The following is an 18553-nucleotide window of genomic DNA, read 5'->3' on the forward strand; positions in this document are numbered from 1 at the left end:
AAAAGTACCCCACATACCCTGCACTTTGATTTTCTTCATTTCCCACGAGGCCAACCTTAACGTAAAAGGTCAAACTGCCAAAAGGGCGCGTTTATTTTCGGGAGAGACGATGCTCAGATTTGTATGCATAACCATTGCCGAAACAGATACAATCCTTTCAACACCCACAAAGCTTTCCCCTTTGGGGGTTCCACCAAGTCGAGAAGGTCGATTCGGTTCGGCTATGTGGCTAGGAATCTACGCATGTCCTCGTACTGCCCTTGCTTTCCCGGTGGAATTAATTAAGATACAAGTACGAGCGACGAATTCACAAGTTCATTTCTATGACGAGAGTTTCGTCGTTCGTCCTGTTTTTCTTTCTTTGAGGCATCCTTGCTTTTCACTTTGCCGCATGCATCCGCTTCCCGATTCTGTACCATGTGTGCTCGTTTGTATGTATTAAAGCACATCGTTCGATAGCATCGTCACGTCGAATGAAGTCGTACCACTACCGGGTGTTGATGAAATGGCTTCCCCGTACTCCGCACGCATCACGAGCGGGATGGTTTTCCGTGTCCATTTTCCGTTTCTATTTGTGGTGCGTTTTGGCAAACTGATTCGATTTTCTTCTACAAAACCGTACCCCACTAGCACACTCCGTAGGCTGGGGCAACTCACTTCGAATAAGCCGGAATTCGTTAGAGTCGCCCAAAAGTGAACCTTGATTTTTGCCATTCGGACTGGGTAGGAAGTGTGTTTGTGTCTTTACGGCCTTGCTAGGGGAATGGTGAGTTTGTAAGAAAGTTGCTATTACCGATCCTGATTGGAAAAGGAAAGGAAAATACACGTTCATACTAACAAACAAACTCGAACACAGCATGGATCGAACGAAGGATGACTTTACGAAAGTCGTGATTTGTGTTTATCTCTAGTGCATTGGTCCATAGCTCAGGCGGAGAGTGCTAGATACCAGAAGAAAAAAAATGGGCAAAGTTGTCGATAAATTCGGAATCAATAGTTCGCTCAAGAAGACGAACTTTCTGCGCCAAGGCAGATGCTCTTCCCTTTCTTTCGGAGTGACCAGCAGACGGAAGTTTTTTTGTTGTTGTCTTTCTTCAGTTTGCTTCCGAATTTCGTTGTAAACGATCCTTTCCGAACGAATTGGGTTGAACATGACAAAAAAAAAGAAAACGAACAAGAACGTGCTTTTGATGTTGTCTTCCCTCTTGTGGACGCAATCATGCTGCGACGGTGGATCGTTTTTCGTTAGCAATTTGAGTTTGTTTGCCAAACGTGATGCAGTGTTTGTTGTGGAGGAGAGAATGGTCAATAAACGTTGTGACTGATACCATGCGGGATTGTAATTTTCTTCATATTTTGGTCAGAACAGATTCCAGGAATCAATACAATGTATGGACGATGGTTGTAGGACATTTGAAAACATAGTTGTGATAGTTGTTAGAGATACATTTCTTACGATTCATTGAAATGTATCGAATTTTTCATGTATTACTAACAAAACCCACAAAAATATAGTTATTGTTAAGCAAAACAATTCCCTCCTATTACCACTCTCTCCCTCAAGACAGTCAAGAGTGAGTCAATCATCCAGTTGACTTTCCGGCATTAAGGACAAGTTGACGATACAAGCTAACGAAATAATGCAATTTTGCGCCTTACGGCAGGCCTGCAGCGCCTTCCTAGTAGCTTCTTGCCTTCTTTTTTCGGTAACACGAGAACTTTTAAAAGCATTAAGTTTTCCCTCCCGCGATAGTGCACTTGATAGCGAAAAAGCTTTTCCCACCGCCTCCGTTCCGTGTCGGGAATGCACTGGATTGGGGCGAGTGTTAATTGATTAGAATCGTGAGTAGCAAATACCTCTGCAAGCAGTGAATCGGCAGAAAACGTTCTCACGAGTGGATGAAAACTTCTAGTTTTCCCGCACACGAAAGAGTTTTCACTTCGATGGAGTGTTTCAAGTTGAGCGGGAAATAACGGGACGGGTTGTGTGTGTGTGCATGTTGCAAGAGGAAAGCAGGGAGATAGTACTCTCGCAGATGATTATAGTTTCCGGATTTTGCAGTGGAGTGCTAATCTCGGCATGATACGGGTACTTTTGTGGAATGAGATAAAATGAGTGAAAATTAAATGATGCAAACATTTAGAAGGCATTCAAGCCGAATTGATAAATTAATGATATTGACTGGGGGCTAAAGAAGCGTTTCGATTTAATTACTGCTCAATAGAAGCTCAGTCAGTAGCGCCACGATGTACTCTTGTGTCCAACAGGTTTAAATAATCACCTCTCAATCCATTGCTCGTTCCATTTGGCACGCTGGCAGATATTCATGCCACCCCTTTTTCCATGAGCATTCATCATCGAGATTCAAGGCATCGGGTTTAAAATAATGCCCTGGCATTTCTTCTGTTTGAATGCTGCCGACGATGGGCGGAACATTCCAGCAGCAGACGAACGCTTCTCGAGCTCGTTTTGTGCTGCATATTTCCATCGTACATCCATCCCATCGCATCCTTTCAGTTTGGGTTTTCCCTCGCGTAGCTTGGCTGTTGTGGGGAGGAATTCCTTTCGGAATAAAATTCTTCAACCATTTCGACCCTGGCCCGCAAGCGGAACTTCGTGCTCAGCCTTTTGAGCGTGGCGAGCATTCGCTCGGCGGCCACGGCGTAGCATTCGTTTCGTTAGGACAATCGAAGAAAAGTTCTCTTTCATTTGACTTTTTTTTTGCTTTGTTCGCTAAGACTCTTCTCTCTCTCTTCCTCTCGATGGGGATGGCCCAGCACCTCTTTAGTTATTTATTTCGTCGTCTTCTAGCCCCGAGGGGCCAGCGCTCTGTATAATAAGATGGCCGTACGGTGTGCCGGTTGTAGGTTGTCGATAACTTCAAGCATTGACAAGCTTTGCTCGTGCCGGTATGGTGGAAGAGGGTTTTTTTTTGTGTCAGTGGAAATGACTCGACCTTCGAAACCCCTTTCTTTTTCACCGTACGGCCGAACGACTTTGCCAACCAATTCCATTTCGCAAGGCATATTGTGCGGCGGAATGTGTGCTGTAATCAATTCCATTCGTCAACTCTTTTATCGAACGCTGGGGAGGGGAGTGAGCGTTTTTCCCTTTTCTTTTTAACATTTGCCATCGGTTCCACTGTTGTGAGGTGGATTGGCTTCCTTGTTCCGACTTCCTTTTAAAAGAAAAACACATCAATTGAACATTGGCTTGGCAAAGGTTTACCCAAGCGCAAAGGGTGCCAAAGAAAGTGAATAAGTATATTGTTGGTAAATAAGCAAGCGGATACTCGGTACACCCCTACAACGTACCGTCGAAGTCGTAGAAAGTTTCTACCGAAGGGGAATGGGCATGAATAGAACCATTTTTTCTCATTTAACTTCTTGCCCGTTTCTCGGTATGTTTCATCTCGTAATGGTGATAATGACGGTGGCGTTCGTGCTAGAATATTTGCCTCATCCGTTGTGCTGAGCTGGATGTGCTTATGATTCACCGTGCAGGGAAAGATCCCTTTTGCCTTTTCCGTTGTGAGAAGTGATGGTGCACATGCCTTGCGTGGAGCTGTGGGTATGGTCGGATCGTACCGATAGCCTGTACGGATGGAAGGTCGGGTAAATGGTAGTAGAATGGTTGTGAAGATGTATGAACTATTCCGTGCAAAAAAGTTAAGAATGAATAGCTAAACGAACTGTAATGCCATTCCGCTGTGAGAAAGTTGGTCTCGTGCTGCTTTGATCATCAGGCTAAGGAGTTAATTAGGGCGTTTATCGTACAAAAGCCGGTTCGAGCTTAGCTTTGAGACGTTCGCATTTATTGTCAATTGGAATATGTTGACGATTATCATCCCCAAAAAAGTGACATTAGTCGAAATATACCAAAGTAATGATTTTTATGAGTGTTAAGCAGACCATTAAGCAATCTATAAATTAAGATTAGAATAGATGAATCTAGTTAAGCTATAGTTATACACAATCACAATGCGATACCGAAACACGATAAAGAATGGTCCTCTGATAGTAGCGAAAATTGACCCTCTCTCCGTGATTGTTGTGCATTTTTTTGCAACAATTTCACAACCACAGCGTGCACAAACCATCTAACGACAACACATAAAACACTGTCGACAACGGCCATCATCGGCCCGCAATGATCGGCCATTAGCTGCCGCGCTGATTGCGGTTTTCAATCCGCTAACAAAGTGATAAAACGCGTGAGAAAGCAAACGAATGGTTTGGAGCACCAGCAAAACCGGGCAAGCGTAATCGAAGGACACGGAATGAAGAAAAATCCATAATCCCAGATTACCACTTCCCGCGTTGAGCAGGAAATTTAAGATGAAAAAAAAAGAAAGGAAAGAAGGATAAAAAAAATCCGGCACGATGCTGATGATTGTACGAGCGTCTTTTCTATCTCTCTCGCTAAGGCTGTTAGTGCTGTTTTATGCCATTTTGTGGGAGTTTCAGTCAGTGCCTACGGGTACAGCTCGCGCTCTTTTGTTGCCCACCCGTTACGATAAGAGGCTGCCGTTGTGGTGATATGATAATTAGAGGAGCGTATAGATTCCTTAAGGGCTTTCCGGAAAGCCGGCCCCCGTGCGGTTGGTGTGAAAGAATGTCAAGTGGGTGAGTTGAAGCGGCTCTGTATGCCCATCCCCAGCCAACAATTTTAAGATTATTATCCGCTAAAAGACAAAGAACGGGAAAGCAAAGTTCAATGTCGAAGGTGGTGCCTTAAGATGGTGTTTGTCTTGTGGTTGAGGCTTGAGGTGTCAGGATTTGATGCGTCTGTTTACACCTTAACATTTACAACGTGAATAAAGTGAACATTTTGAGCTGCTTCAAAACTAGCGTCTCAGAAGCGAGCACACTGTTTGTGGTTTTTTTATAGTTTTCCTCTTTCTTCTAACCTAAAGTGACTTAACGAAGGAACCGGAAATAAAGCCCTTTTTTCGCCGTTTCTCCACACGTCACAGCGATAAATTTTTTATCACTTCACACGGCCGGAACTCGGAAACCTCGGGCACGTGGATGCAATGTGAAGCTGGTGGGGCTGAAGTTGAAGAATGGCTCGGCACAAATAACGCCCGCAGCCATCCCACTCGGCTGAGAGCTTTTGCTGTGGTCGGCGGTAAGGTGAATCCGTGGCACAGGAGTATTCTCACGGCGAATCAACGATATCGCAGTGCGCGGGCGAAAACGGAAATGGTGCTGGAATTCCTTCAGGCAGGCATGAAAGAGATATTATCACGTACGGGCGGGCGGGCTCTGGACCCACGCCGTTCTTGGAGCACTATCGACAAGCCACGTTTGTGGTTTTTTTCTGAACAAAAAGATTCCAAGAAATTGTACGAGATAGTGATGTAAACACATGAACAAACAGTTCAAAAGTAGAGATGAAGTAAGCTCGGAAGAACAAACAATGCTTTTACAAAAAGTGTCACAAATTGACAAGTTGAGGGTTTCTTTGAAAAATTGCAAAACACGCTTCCAGAGATTTGATGTCAAATAAGGTTTTCCTATTTCTTAGTGGTACTAACCGGGATCGGAATTCACTAACATGCTAAAACACCGAACCAACGCCGAACACACACATACACACACGCACGTATGTGTGCGAGACACAAAAGGAGATAAATTTCAAACACCAATATCTACACCATATGTTCCATCGAGCTTTTTAAAGCGTCGAAATAAATCTCATCCGATAGCGCAGGGATTGACCGAACGCAAGGAACATAGGGATACTCAAAACGAGCGCACCCGTTGTTCCCCCTCTGGTCCGGCTCGTTCCGGGTTCATGGTGCCGTGGTAAGAAAATAGCGCCAAGTGCCATTCGAGAACCCATCCATCCAAAACTAAATCCCAACCCCGATTTGGATGGGACTTTTGCGCTACAGCGGTGCTTCAATGGCAAAAGAATTACCTTACGTCGTGAGCCTGGTGGTGGTGGTGGGTTTGATCTGGTGGGAATGGTGTTGTGGGGAATGATTTGTTGACGCTGCATGAAACTCTTCACACCGGTTGGGCATCCGTACACGCGGTACCATGTGTGGGGAAGAGCAACAGACGACCCGCGTATTCTCCGCTTTCCCACTGCTGATCCTTTTTGTAATATGATCGAAATGGCAGAAAAATAGCTTTTCCAGTACGTTGTGGAATAGATCTTTCTTTTTTTTTTGGTATACCTTTCCCTAACCGTCCTTGGAAGATGGTGATTTGATAGCATGAGCACATGAACTGATAATGTGCGAGATTCGATGTAGTTTTAGCTTGATATTTCGAGGCCGCTCGTTTCGCTGGGAGGGATGAGTTTCTTCCATTTCTTTGGTGGGGTTGGATTGCGTGCGTGCGTGTTTTTCTTCTGTGAAAAATGTTGTTGTGTTGCTTAACAACATCGAATCAAGAATGGGCTTTTGGGTGGAAAAGGGGCTGATTAATGAAGAATAAGCAAAGTGTGATAAGTTTTGGATGCTGTTTTGTTGAGGCAAACGGCATAACCTCTTCAAGTTGATGTGGAGACGGTATAACTTTGCCAATGATATCTCTTCTCCGTGGAAGTGATGAATTGAGTACGAAATGAAGTTTAATAGGAAATCTCATTACGATGCGGTAAACGGCGATGTGGGGGATGGAAAAATGGTCGAAAACCAATAAATGAACGTGATTTTATTAAGGCTCAACTCGGAACCCACTTCCCTGTTTAGATTTATGAGACATTAACAGGGCGAGGCTTTCCAATTGCCCCAACAAACTAGCGGTTTGTTGATATTTTATCCCATTCCCTACTCTAGTGTAGTGCCTTAATTGATGATGATAAATGTGGGTCAATCGTACCGGTGCCGGGAAAAGGCTGCCTTTCGCCAGGCTTAATCGATTTATCGCCTCGCAGCGCAAAAGGACGTTGAAGCAAACCGCTCCCAAACGCTCCCAAACATGCGCTAAGAGGAAACCATTACTCAGTTAGTTGATTGAATTTGACACATCTTTTGAAGGTACAAAATCGATGCCACGCAGCAAATGGAATTGGCAGGGGAAGGCTCCAGCGAACTGCCATCAGCCGGCTTATAAGCTAAGTGACGCATTTGATCGATTTCCAGTGGCAAAAGCGTCTGTCGGGTTTTTGGCTCAGACTGGCGAATGACAAAATAACCAATCAGACCAGCAGGCAGCCAGCCGCCTTTTGGTGCCGGTGCTGTGCTGAAGCGTGTCACTAAGACGCCTGCGAAACCGAGAAAAGCCACGACAGGCGTGAACGCGTCCTGCCTCGAAATGGATTTAATTGTTCACCCAACTCGAAAGCAATCAATCGTTGGCGAAGCAAAGATTCAAGCTCGATTCGTTCAAAGATGTGTTCGCTAAAGGAGTTGGACATGCGGCCCCAAGACACAGGAGAATGGTCCACATCTTTCTTGTCTTCCGGTAATATCGTGTTAGCGGTTTTCGTCCTGCTAGCTTTTTCGTTCGCCCATCATCGCCGTGAACGTCGAATGATTCCTCTTTTCCTTTCGAACCGACCGAACCGTTTGTCGTTGGGTGTCACTGGCAAACTTTTAATGACCATCAAGATAAGGCGACCAAGCGCCCGTTCGGATTCGTTCCATTGTTTAGGCCGATTAGTAAGCTAGTTCGCTCCACCGGCATGCTGTTTTCAGCCAAGAATTTGTGGGACGGAGTGTTGTTTAAATCACATCACTTTAGGCATCACCTCGTCGTGCTTGTCGCGAAGACATACTTCCGAGCTTTCACCGAAATCGGCAAGCTTCCGGAAGACGGTCCCAGAGGCGGCCGCCAGTAAGCCAGCCGTCATTTGTCATGTGCACCGAGTGTGCTTCGGCAAAATCGGGATGGTAGATTTGCCATTTAAGCATTGCTTCTTTCCACCGCCAACAAGCCATGCCAGCTGTGTGTGCAGGATTTCGTAGGAAATTTGCTTCATAAACCGTGGTTCGTGGTGTGTGGCGATGGAAGGCCGCAAAAAACGTGCCGGCGTACAGGTGTTTCGATGTGTGTAGGATGATCCAGTCTTTCGGCAGTGACGGCAGTGTCATCCGTTCCTGAGCTGTGCTTCTGTGTCTAGATAAGAGATTGTTAAAGGGGTTTAGTAGAGTAAGCTCAATTTAATCCGTCTCGACACCGGAGGAATGTATCACATATTACGCCTGTAGGTAGAGAGGATTTAAACACATACGAGTAATTTTGAATGTGCCTTTCTTCTGGGAGGAGGTGCTGCAAGTAGACAGATGGGAAGCAAAATGTCATACAACGCAAAACGCTTGTGTGGTGCCGATGTAGGTGTGTTTGAAAAGTGCAATGTAACTAATCCATCAACACTTCTGTTAAATAATGAACTTGAAGTGTACTTTCCGCTCTCTGCCTCGCCGTTCCAAGCTCTCGCAGCATCAATTTGCAACCATTTAAGCACTTTGCAGCCAGCACCAACATAAAACCTCGTTTAAGGTCGCCCAAGTGCCGGCGGTCTGTTAAATCCTTTTGCTTGGAATCGTTCGCCCTAACGAAGCTACTATTACTTCCTCATTGAGTGAAGTATTAGTTTCCGTAAGTGCCGGTTCCGGTTGCATCAATAAAGTATTGGGCGGCCACGGGTGCTAGAAAGCTGCCGCCGGGAAAGCGTAGTGTAGTATTAATTAAGCTGTGATGCCGAAGAGGTTTGAACTACGTTTGGATGGGTTAGAAACGTAGGAGCTGTGTTGTTTGGAGCGAGACGCTCGCACATTAAGGATTGATGCGTTTCATTTCGCCGTTGTTCATTGGTAATTAATTGATTCCGGCGAAAAGCGGAAGGAATGCCCTTTCCCGGGGTGAGCGATCGGAATTTGGAAAGTTTGGTTGTATGAACAAAGCTATACGAAAGTGGGTTACTTTCGTGTTTTTTAAGAGGTAGGACAACAATACAAAACTGATTTTTTTTTTATGTTTCGTAACAATAGCAAGGGTTAAAAGCTGTACAAGTAAGTTCCTTTTGAGGCAAGGCTTTTCCGATGTCCTTTTGCTTGTAGTATTTTTGGTACTCGTGCTTCCTTAATCAAACCTTATTAATTTGATGACTTAACAAGGAGGAAAATGGAACATCGTTTGTAGATGTTGACCTATATTTGAATCAATTTTGATGGATACATCGGTCTTCGGTGTAGAAAATTGTTAGAAACTTACTTCTGGGAGCGTCAGTACAGCTTTCCCCTTCAAATGGCCTTTTAAAGCGCCTGAAGGTATGCAAGGTGATGTTAAAATCGCTTCATATTTTGTGAATTTTAGCTTCAAAAGGATAGCAGCTGTTTTTAATTACAAAATAATATAAAATATCACTGTAAAAACGAATAAACAGCTGTTCCTTTTAAAACGCGATGACGAATAAAAAAGCTACATCAGATTCCTTATCACCCTTATCCAACATCTGGTGCATCATTTTGAACCAAACCTAAAATTAATACCATTGGAGTAATTTTTTTGCTCCCTCTCTCCCTCTTTTGTTCGCTTCTTTCGCGCAACGGTGTCTTTTGCCACATTTTTCTCCCTTTGTTCAGCAAAAGAATAACATGAACAAAAAAGCCCTGCAGATGGTTGCACATTCACCGCCGCTCTTCAGTCACCTTGGCTGGTAGCTTTACTGCTATTTTCTCTTCACACTTTCACACACCGGCGGTTCGCCTTTTTGGCATCGTAAACTTTTTCCCTGACCCTCCTGTACAATCTTGCCAGTGCACACACACACACACACACACCACCGGTGAGGTTGTGCTTGAGTTATGAGTGCCGTTTATTATTCATAGGAATGCATTTTCCGCTTCCCATTAGTTTCCACTTTTCTCATCGAATATTCTCTCCCTCTCTCTCCTTCGATCTTTCACCTCCACATGCGTGCATCGCACAGGTGTCCGTTCCGATCGTGAGCAACGACCGGTGCAAATCGATGTTCCTGCGAGCTGGGCGGCACGAGTTTATACCGGACATTTTCCTGTGCGCCGGTCATGAAACGGGCGGCCAGGACTCGTGCCAGGGTGATTCGGGCGGACCGCTACAGGTAAGTGGTTGGTTGTGGGGAGGATGTTTTTTTTATGTTGTTTCACTGTTTAACTTAACTCTATGTTATTCTATGTTTTTTCATTGCTTTGCTCGTGTAGGTTAAAGGCAAGGACGGCCACTACTTCTTGGCCGGCATCATCTCGTGGGGCATTGGCTGTGCGGAGGCGAACCTGCCGGGCGTTTGCACGCGAATATCCAAGTTTGTGCCGTGGATCATGGAAACCGTGTTGTGATAATCACCACGCAGCAAAGCAATTTGCAACGCGCAGACGGCAACAAGTGGGCCTTTTAGTGTGTACGGGTATGATAAAAACGAAAGGAAAAAATGGAAAGAAAGGAAGGAAGATAGGACGTACACAGAAGCAGAAGTGTACATAGCTTTGTTAGCATACAATCGAGATAGAGAGAGAGAGAGAGGGAGAGAGAGAGAGAGAGAGAGAGAGAGAGAGAGAGAGAGAGAGAAAAGTAACGCAATAGCAATGAAACAATTAATTTATGATTAAGAAGCTTTATTTAAACAAAAAAGCAAACAATATACAAGCAGACTAACACAATCAATATTCAATGGCAGAATGAACATACAGAAATATTCCAGATCAGCTTAAATTGCAGCAACACTACTGTATTACAATGCAATCCTTTGTAGCAATCCAGATGAAAATTCATAGCCCTTGAATCCACTCGCTTCGATACAAAAAAAAAAAAACAGATTCTAGTGAATCTACAAACGAGATACAAGATTGTAAATATGGCCCAGCGCTTCAGGGGACAGCAATACGCCGCATTAGAGAGAGGAAAATGAATTGCATGAGTATACAAGAGTATTATGCTACGGTGTGTACGCTTTGATAAGGACCGAATGAACCGTGAACTTCCTCGTGAAGACAAGCGAAGCTAAGCACGAAAGATTGTAAATATTTATACAAGGTAGAACACACAAAAAAAACCCACACACACATGTTAAACAAGGAGTTGCGGCTAGTTGAAGCTAAATCAATTTGTACATACGTATATACACGCGTGATCGAAACCTTTCCCCCCCACAAAAGCAAAGCAAACCTTTAAGGCATGGCACCGAGCGAGCTCCTCGTCCGTTCGTATTATTTTTAAACAAATATTATTATTTTATTATTGCGCTTTATTATTTCCATACTCCCGGCGCACCCGTTCGCCGTACCGCCCTAGGTAACGTTGTAAGCGAGCGCATGGGGGCGCATGGGATAAACACGCATGGCATTCCTGTTAATAGCTGATTATGATAATTATTATTAACCCATCTTCCTTCACTCCGGTGTATTTATGTTCTCTGTCTCGTAGCTAGTAGGCGAAGCAATTATAGTAAATAATATTTCATATTTCCAAAGAAAATCCGTCTCGCTGCGTTGTTATTTGGTGGTTGTGCGTTAAACGCGCGGAGGACGCGATGCCCTGGTGCGGGGCTGTACCGCCGCATACACACCCAACAGTATCCAGATGGCGAAAAACAGCTTCACTGCAGGTTGAAAGAAAATTATACCAACAAGTTCAGAGAAACATCACACCTTAGTGGAACCACTGCCTCACTTACAGCAAAATATAACAATAATCCAATAGATCCAGACGGACGTGTTGATCGCTTGTATGACGGCAAATATTTTCGAAAACACAATCACAAAGAAACACTCCTCGAGCAGACCGTACACCGCAAACACCTGCACCAGCGTGATGTTGTTCTGTTGTTTGGTGGATACATCATTCAGAAAGAAAAAGTTAAAAAAGTCTATCTTTGCAATTCTGCCCTTTTTCCCAACAAACACAACGTTACCTTAAATATTCCAACCACCAGCAGTACACCGGGCGTCATTTTGATGATGGTCGTGATGATGTGGTACGGTAAAAACACATCCAGATGGGTATAGAACTCACACACGCGGGCAATCATTTCCGTGCTAAACTGTAACCGAGCCGGACCGGCGTCCGGCACGGCGTCGTCACCGCCGTCGTCCGGAGCGCGTAACGACCCGGACACCTTATCGCACCGTAACCGCATCAGCTTCAGCAGTTCGACCGTTTCGGTCGTATAGTACACGGCACTGACCATCCACAGAAAGCCGAGAAAGTAACCAAACACACGGTAACAGTCGCGAGTGCACATGCCGGCTGAGGAAACGGCTGTGTTTGTTTCTTTCTGTATTCGGACACGATTGGCAATTGACAGCCTTGAAGTGACAGGACAGAAGCTCACGGCCTGCTTAGATTGTTTGTCTGCTTATTCTAATCTTTCTCAAGGAGTGTTGAAAATCGATTGGTTTTATAAAACCAGAATTGATTTGATTTATAATCCTTTATGTTTCCCTTCCCTTTTTTTTGCTTTGTAAATCACAATTTTCTTAAATTATAAAGAAAGAAAGACGTTCGGACATTTAGTTCAACACCCATCATAAACAGATCCACTTGCTGTTAGCAAACCCAATCCATGGCCTTCTTTTGGCATGTTGTTATGTTCTTTTTTACCCCAATTTCAAATTCCAGGAACTGATAAAAAATGGAGAACCAACGGGATTTATCCGCTGCCGAATCGTCTTGCCACATCTTAATGCTGACCATTTATCATTTGCATGTTTTCGTTTTAACTTATCTCCAGGCCAGGCCGACTGGTTCGTGGCAATGTTGTTTACAGAAAAACCTTGTGCCGATAATTTATTAGTTGTCACACTTCTGTTGTTTTCGCACTTGCTCAGTGATTTTTGGGTTTTTTTTGTCTTTGCTGGTGAGAAAATAATGGAATAACCGTTGAAGGGGCGGAATAGAAGGTGAGAATAAATGTTTCTCGCATCTTTTATTTTCTACCCTTTTTCACCACCACCACCACCACCACCAACTGCGAACTTCAAGCAAACCGTATTCAATGAACGAGCAAGCAAACTGCGGGAAAAAGCGGGAAAAGAAAGAAAAACTCATTCAGCTCAACGTACGTACCCCGGTTCGAAAATAGCTTTCGGCTTAGTAGTGTGGGACGAAAATCGAATTGCATTATGATTCGGCACGTCGAATTCCGTGGGCTTCGTTACCCGGTTTCCGCTCGCCGGTTTCCTGCCACTCCCCTCACACACACACGTGCACACAATTAGGAAGCTTATCCTTCGGTTTGGACTGGCACAATGAATGGGAAGGCGGTGGCATTTGGCCGAAGAAAGGCAATAAAACCGTTTTACCAACGTTATTTCAACTGCCTCCTTCCCATTCCCCCGTCACTCGGTCTGCTCTATTCCTTTCCTTGATGCTCGGCTGCTGCTGGCCCGGTGCCAGTGCTACCAGCCAGCCGACGCCACCCATCCGGGGTCGGGCGGTTGGCCCGGAATTGCGGAAATGTGACGGCATCCGGCAGAGGGAAATTGTTTTTATGCTCCCATTGCCACCTCCTGGCGCAAGTCGCTCCCAAGGCACCCACCCCTCCAAGTCCCGGCCCGGTCGGTTCACTACTTCTTATTGCACACTTTTCGGCCCAAGTAGGTTGCATCGGTCGGCTCTTGGATGGTCTTTTCGGTGTTTCAACTCCGAAGTCAAAGGGAAAGATAGAGAGAGAGAGAGAGAGGGAGCATAGATTCTGGGGATTGAACTTTGCCACACGGCAACTTCAATGTACAAACCGAAAACCGAAGCCTTCATTTGGCCGGCTGAATGCTGGCCCGGGTTCGGCCTTGTAGCTGGATGTGGGTGGTGATTGAAGTTTGTCTCCGTTGCCCTTCGTACCGCAACGGGGCAAGGGGAAGCCACCCTCAATGCCGGCAGCAATGACGACTTCCTCCGCAATCGTTTCCGTTGCATTTTCCGGCACGCTCGTCCACGACCCCGTCGGTACAGAGCGAACGAAACGTGTACGAGGCAGCCGGGGACGCGTTTTTGAGGGGTAAAGATTGTTAAGTCGTTATTGCTTATTGTAGCGGTTTGCAGACGGGCGTCGTACGAAAGTAGGGTTTTGCAATATTGCATCGCACCGCTTTATCAGTGTGCTGGAAACGGTAGGCTTAAGCCACAACTACTGTGTACGAAGGCGTGACTGTGTGTGGGGAGGTTCGATAGAGAGGTTCCGCAAGAAAACTTTGTGCAACATCGCGAAACGACGTCCCGAACCCTAAACCCGAGCATTCCAGAAAGCAAACGGAAACAACATCATTGGCTCTTTTTTGTCTCTTTCACAGCCAGTACACTGTTATGGGTATGTGCCGGAAGTTCGCTTTTGCCCTTCTCAGCACCCTTACCACGGGATGGTAGGAAATGGTATAAATTGTTCGAATGCTTCGGTTCATTTTGCTTTGCGGCGAGAGTGCCGAGGATTGTGACCTAGGATTGTTTTTTTTTTTTGGTGTTGTTGTGTGTGCTTCGTTTTTCTTCTTGTGTTAGTTTCACTTTTGCACATCTTCATTTGGCAAGCCCGACCCGACCCCATGGGTGGGGTTGGTAGTTCGTTACAAATACTGGCTTTTTTAAGGTTTTTAAGGCTTTTTTGTTGCTGTTGTGGAGATGCTTCAGGGATAGAACACGGGAAAAACTGTATGAAATGCATGAAGTTTGAGAATGGAGGAAGTTTTTCCCTCAGTTGACACTTAGTAATGATTTATACAAAGAAAATATTTAAAAACATTCAACAAAAGCATGAATCATTTTACCGAATAAACAGAAGCGTTTATACATTAATTGAAACATGTGGAGCGATCAAGGTTCATTTCAAGCAGAAGAGAAAGAAATTAACAACAAAAGGAAAAAGTGTAATGACAAATACTGCTGTAAATACACAAAGAAATAGGAAGAATATAATAGAAAATAAAATAAAACCAGATAAGATAACATCACATAGACACAGAAAAGTAGAATAAGTAATCGTATTATAAATAATAGTAGTGCAAGTTACAAACAATTCACATACAACTTAAAAGCTCTGAATAAGAAAAAATAAATAAGGAAAAGAATGAAAAAACAGAGTAAAAATACAATGTCAAATAAAAAGAAAAAAAAAGAACAAAAGTTGAGAATGAGAAAAATGAATAAGAATAAGAAAAAATAAATAAGGGGAAGAATGAAAAAACAGAGTAAAAATACAATGTCAAAGAAAAAGAAAACGAAAGAACAAAAGTTGAGAACGACATTAAGAAACAAAACATATTAAAAGAAAAATATAAAATAAAACCGCGCTAATCACACTGATTGCTCAAGAACGCTGCGGCAAGAAGAAGAAAAAGGTCTTATCAGAGTTTCTTGGAGACGCTTCAAACTAGTGATGGGTAAAGTTGCATCCGGAATCGTTTGGAATCACCCGGAATCGCCCGGAGTCGTCCAAAGCCGTTCGGAATCGTCCGGAGTCGTTCGGAGTCGTTCGGAGTTGGAGTTGTCTGGAGTCGTTCGGAATCTTTCGATGTCGTTCGGAGTCGTCCGGAGTCGTCTGGATTCATCCGAAATCGGCTACAGACGGAGTCATCCGGAGTCGTCTGGAGTCGGCCGAGGTCGGCCTTCGAAACAAAGGCCTGTATAAGAAGTGCACGCACAAAGTGAAAGACAAAAAAACAACGAAAAGAAATGTCTGATCACAAGCACAATGGCTCCTGTTGGCTCCGACCAAGTCCAATTCCGGTCGAGGCCGATTCCGGTCGACTCCGTTTCCGGTCGACTCCGACTGCAAACGACTCCGGACGACTCCAAATCCGAACGACTCCGGACGACTCCGAATCCAAACGACTCCGAATCCGAACGACTCCGGACGACTCCGGACGACTCCAGACAACTCCGAATGACTCCGGATGACTCCGAATGACTCTGGACGACTCCGGACAACTCCGAACGACTCCGGACGACTCCGAACGACTCCGGGCGCCTCTAACTCTGGGCGGATCTAGTGGTTCCATTTTTGAAGAGCACATCACTACTTCAAACCCTCAATGGACAAACGGTGCTATCCATCTTAGAACATTAGGCACATTATCCTCTGTAGGTAATGTATCATTTATAAATTTACGAACCAAAACAAAGATCTTGTGTATCAACCCACATTCTCACGATACGAGATTTTTTTTTCTTCATTTCACCCTCATTTTTTGTTGTTTACGATACATTACACATACACCCACCACGTTAATGATGATAATTTTCTCCATTTTCCTTTTTGTTTGGGTTTGGGGAAACTCTTTTCGCTCGTAATTTTTCACCACTCCCCGTCCCGCTCAACGACCCTGTTGTTGATTGTAATTCTTCACGAAATCAAATAAACAACTCACCGGGCCCACAACGCACGAAATAAAGCAGCATGATCGTGGTTGATTTTTGACGATTTCCATACGGTGACCGGTTGCACCAGATCGCAAGAAGCAGGAGCTCTGGGAACGCTTCTTACCCAACGTGAAGACTGTTAGTCTTTAACGAATCCTCTCTAGCGGATGGTGTGTTCACGTTCGCCTTCCGCGCAAGTTCAAGTTCCGTTCCACGCTTCCACGGCAAAAGGAGAAGTGCGTGACAATGTGCTCCGGGGCGACATTTAAAGCGCTGTGCTACTTCTACGCGGGCTGTAACATGTTTATGTCAATCAGTGCCATCATGAACGCGAACCGTGTTAGTGCAATTATCGGGTACGATAATTGCACCAACGCCCAACTCGGCCCAATCGATCACAGGTTGGCGGCTGATAGACCGCCGGGCGAAACGTGCAATCAGTGTGAGTGCCTTTAAGTGATTGTGTGCTCGTTTGTCGATGGAACAGCCCGTTTGTGCATGCTGCAGCTCATCTGAAATGCATTTAATAAGCTGATGAAAAGTGTGTGTGTGTGTGCGGGTGTGTTTTTTTTGTTTCCAATTTCAGTCACATACACCTTTCTGGTTGCTGCGAGTGGGCTGGACTGTCTGATGTCGCTTGTACTGACGGTGGCCATTGCGTTGGTAGGTAATGGTGGTGGTGGATCATAAAACACCCAGTAACATGCTTCACTGTTGTCGCTATTGTTGATTCTTCCCATACATCACAAAGCGAAAAACACTGCTGCTGAAGCTGTACACGCTACACCTGTGGTGTCATATGTCATTCTGCTTCTACTGCTGGTTGGCCATCCTGCTCGCCTTCCGCGGTGCGATCAACTCCAGCACGCTGCTCTCCGTGTGGGGCGTCGTCTTCATACTGGCCAGCGGTATGTATCAAATGTTTCGTGCGTAAATTGGTCTTCACGTTAAGTGATTTATTTGCATTACATCCAACGAAACACACAAACACACGGGTCCAAAGTTTACTTCGCGATGGAAGTCTGGATAACGCGGGGAGCCTACGAAGCCGTACGTGTGGAACGGGCGAAACTGAAGCAGCTTGCAACGGCACCGGAGCCCGGCCCCGGTGATATGCTGCTGAGCATGGGTGGATTTATCTTCTGAGAAGCGCTCGAAATCTTCTCCAACGTTCTCGTGTGATCATGGTGATGATGACGATGATGATGATGATACATCACCGCAGCCTTCCCTCGCTAAACATGGCCGTCATCGTACACATCCGATTTGAGGTTGACTTATTCGCGCTCTTGTGTGGCGAGACTGTGCGGTAGTAACGGGTTGGCACGAGTTGTGGCACGAGTCAATAAATCGAGTTTGTCCTCAAGCGGTGTTTTGAGAGCGGAAAGGGTGTGGACCATGTACAGCGAGTTTAATGAGAAACGGATTTAAACGGCAGATAATAAAGTACGTGAGCACACTTACGAGGTCGGGTGGGTACGAATGAATGGTTTTCTCGCACGGAATTCAACTATTCAACCGAGCAGAACTACGTTGCAGGCCGCAAAATGTAAACGAATGGGTGATAGTGCAGTTGCTAAGAGTAAATATGGATCGAGTTTAGTGCGAGTGTGTGAGATTGCTTGAAATGTGTCACCATAAATACAACTCAAAATAGCATAATAAACACATTTTTTTCGAACACATACAAATGTAAGAAACACAGACAGATGTAATAGAATTGACTCAAATGATTCTGTTTTTCCAATAAACTATCTTACGATGGAGACGCCTGGTGCTTCAGCCATTTTGTCGCGCTACTTGCATTCGACATACAGTGCTCAAAAACGAATCGAAAGCCTTTTACAACCATAAACAATTCTCACGATACGGTACACTTGCTGCTTTATCATTCCGAATGCATCGCGCTGTGTAAAAAAATCCCCTTTGTCCGAAATTTCTCGCGAAATAAACGGCAAAAAAGCGAATTCCACCAACCAGTTCGCTCGTTTCGTGATACCAGACAGCTAGATATTATCCATTATGGTGCCGATGCTGCGTGTGCTGCCCAGCAAGCTGCCAGTACCTTCATTTGTATTCATAGCCCTTTCGGTGGGCCTTGTCGTAGGTTTTCGTGGAAAATCCAACTCCAAATCGCAACGGGACATTTGGCAAAACGGATGATGATAGTGGCTGCTGATGAATGTTCTCGGGCAAGCGGTCGCTTCGCTACCCGTATGGAACAGCGAGCACACATTTACTGTGAATTACAATTCGCAAGATTACAACA

General features: G+C 44.9%; 3 protein-coding genes across 7 annotated transcripts in view; 2 read left to right on the forward strand and 1 right to left on the reverse strand.

Annotated features, from left to right (window-relative positions):
• LOC120908806 (serine proteinase stubble) overlaps positions 1 to 11412 on the forward strand; it is a 100742-nt gene extending 89330 nt beyond the window's left edge. For all 5 annotated transcript variants that reach the window (XM_040320188.1, XM_040320189.1, XM_040320190.1 and 2 more), the window contains 2 exons: positions 9893 to 10042; positions 10143 to 11412. In XM_040320188.1, the coding sequence (XP_040176122.1) occupies positions 9893 to 10042; positions 10143 to 10277 (285 nt within the window). In that variant the 3' untranslated portion in view covers positions 10278 to 11412. The remainder of the gene's footprint in view (positions 1 to 9892; positions 10043 to 10142) is intronic.
• Positions 11413 to 11421: 9 nt separating this feature from the next.
• LOC120908808 lies at positions 11422 to 12343 on the reverse strand. Its single transcript, XM_040320194.1, has 3 exons — positions 11849 to 12343; positions 11612 to 11756; positions 11422 to 11536 (listed from the first exon to the last, which is right to left on the reverse strand). Exons 1-3 carry the CDS (start codon positions 12176 to 12178, stop codon positions 11448 to 11450), a joined length of 564 nt encoding a protein of 187 aa, XP_040176128.1. The 5' UTR covers positions 12179 to 12343; the 3' UTR covers positions 11422 to 11447.
• A 4120-nt stretch (positions 12344 to 16463) lies between these two features.
• On the forward strand, positions 16464 to 17985 carry LOC120895178. The gene is made up of 4 exons (XM_040298288.1): positions 16464 to 16726; positions 16871 to 16947; positions 17036 to 17192; positions 17288 to 17985. The coding sequence occupies exons 1-4, from the start codon at positions 16531 to 16533 to the stop codon at positions 17428 to 17430; spliced, it is 573 nt and encodes a 190-aa protein (XP_040154222.1). The 5' UTR covers positions 16464 to 16530; the 3' UTR covers positions 17431 to 17985.
• The last annotated feature ends 568 nt before the right edge of the window (positions 17986 to 18553 follow it).

The sequence above is a fragment of the Anopheles arabiensis genome, chromosome 2, assembly GCF_016920715.1.
Source record: "Anopheles arabiensis isolate DONGOLA chromosome 2, AaraD3, whole genome shotgun sequence".
NCBI classification, from domain to species: Eukaryota; Metazoa; Arthropoda; class Insecta; order Diptera; family Culicidae; genus Anopheles; species Anopheles arabiensis.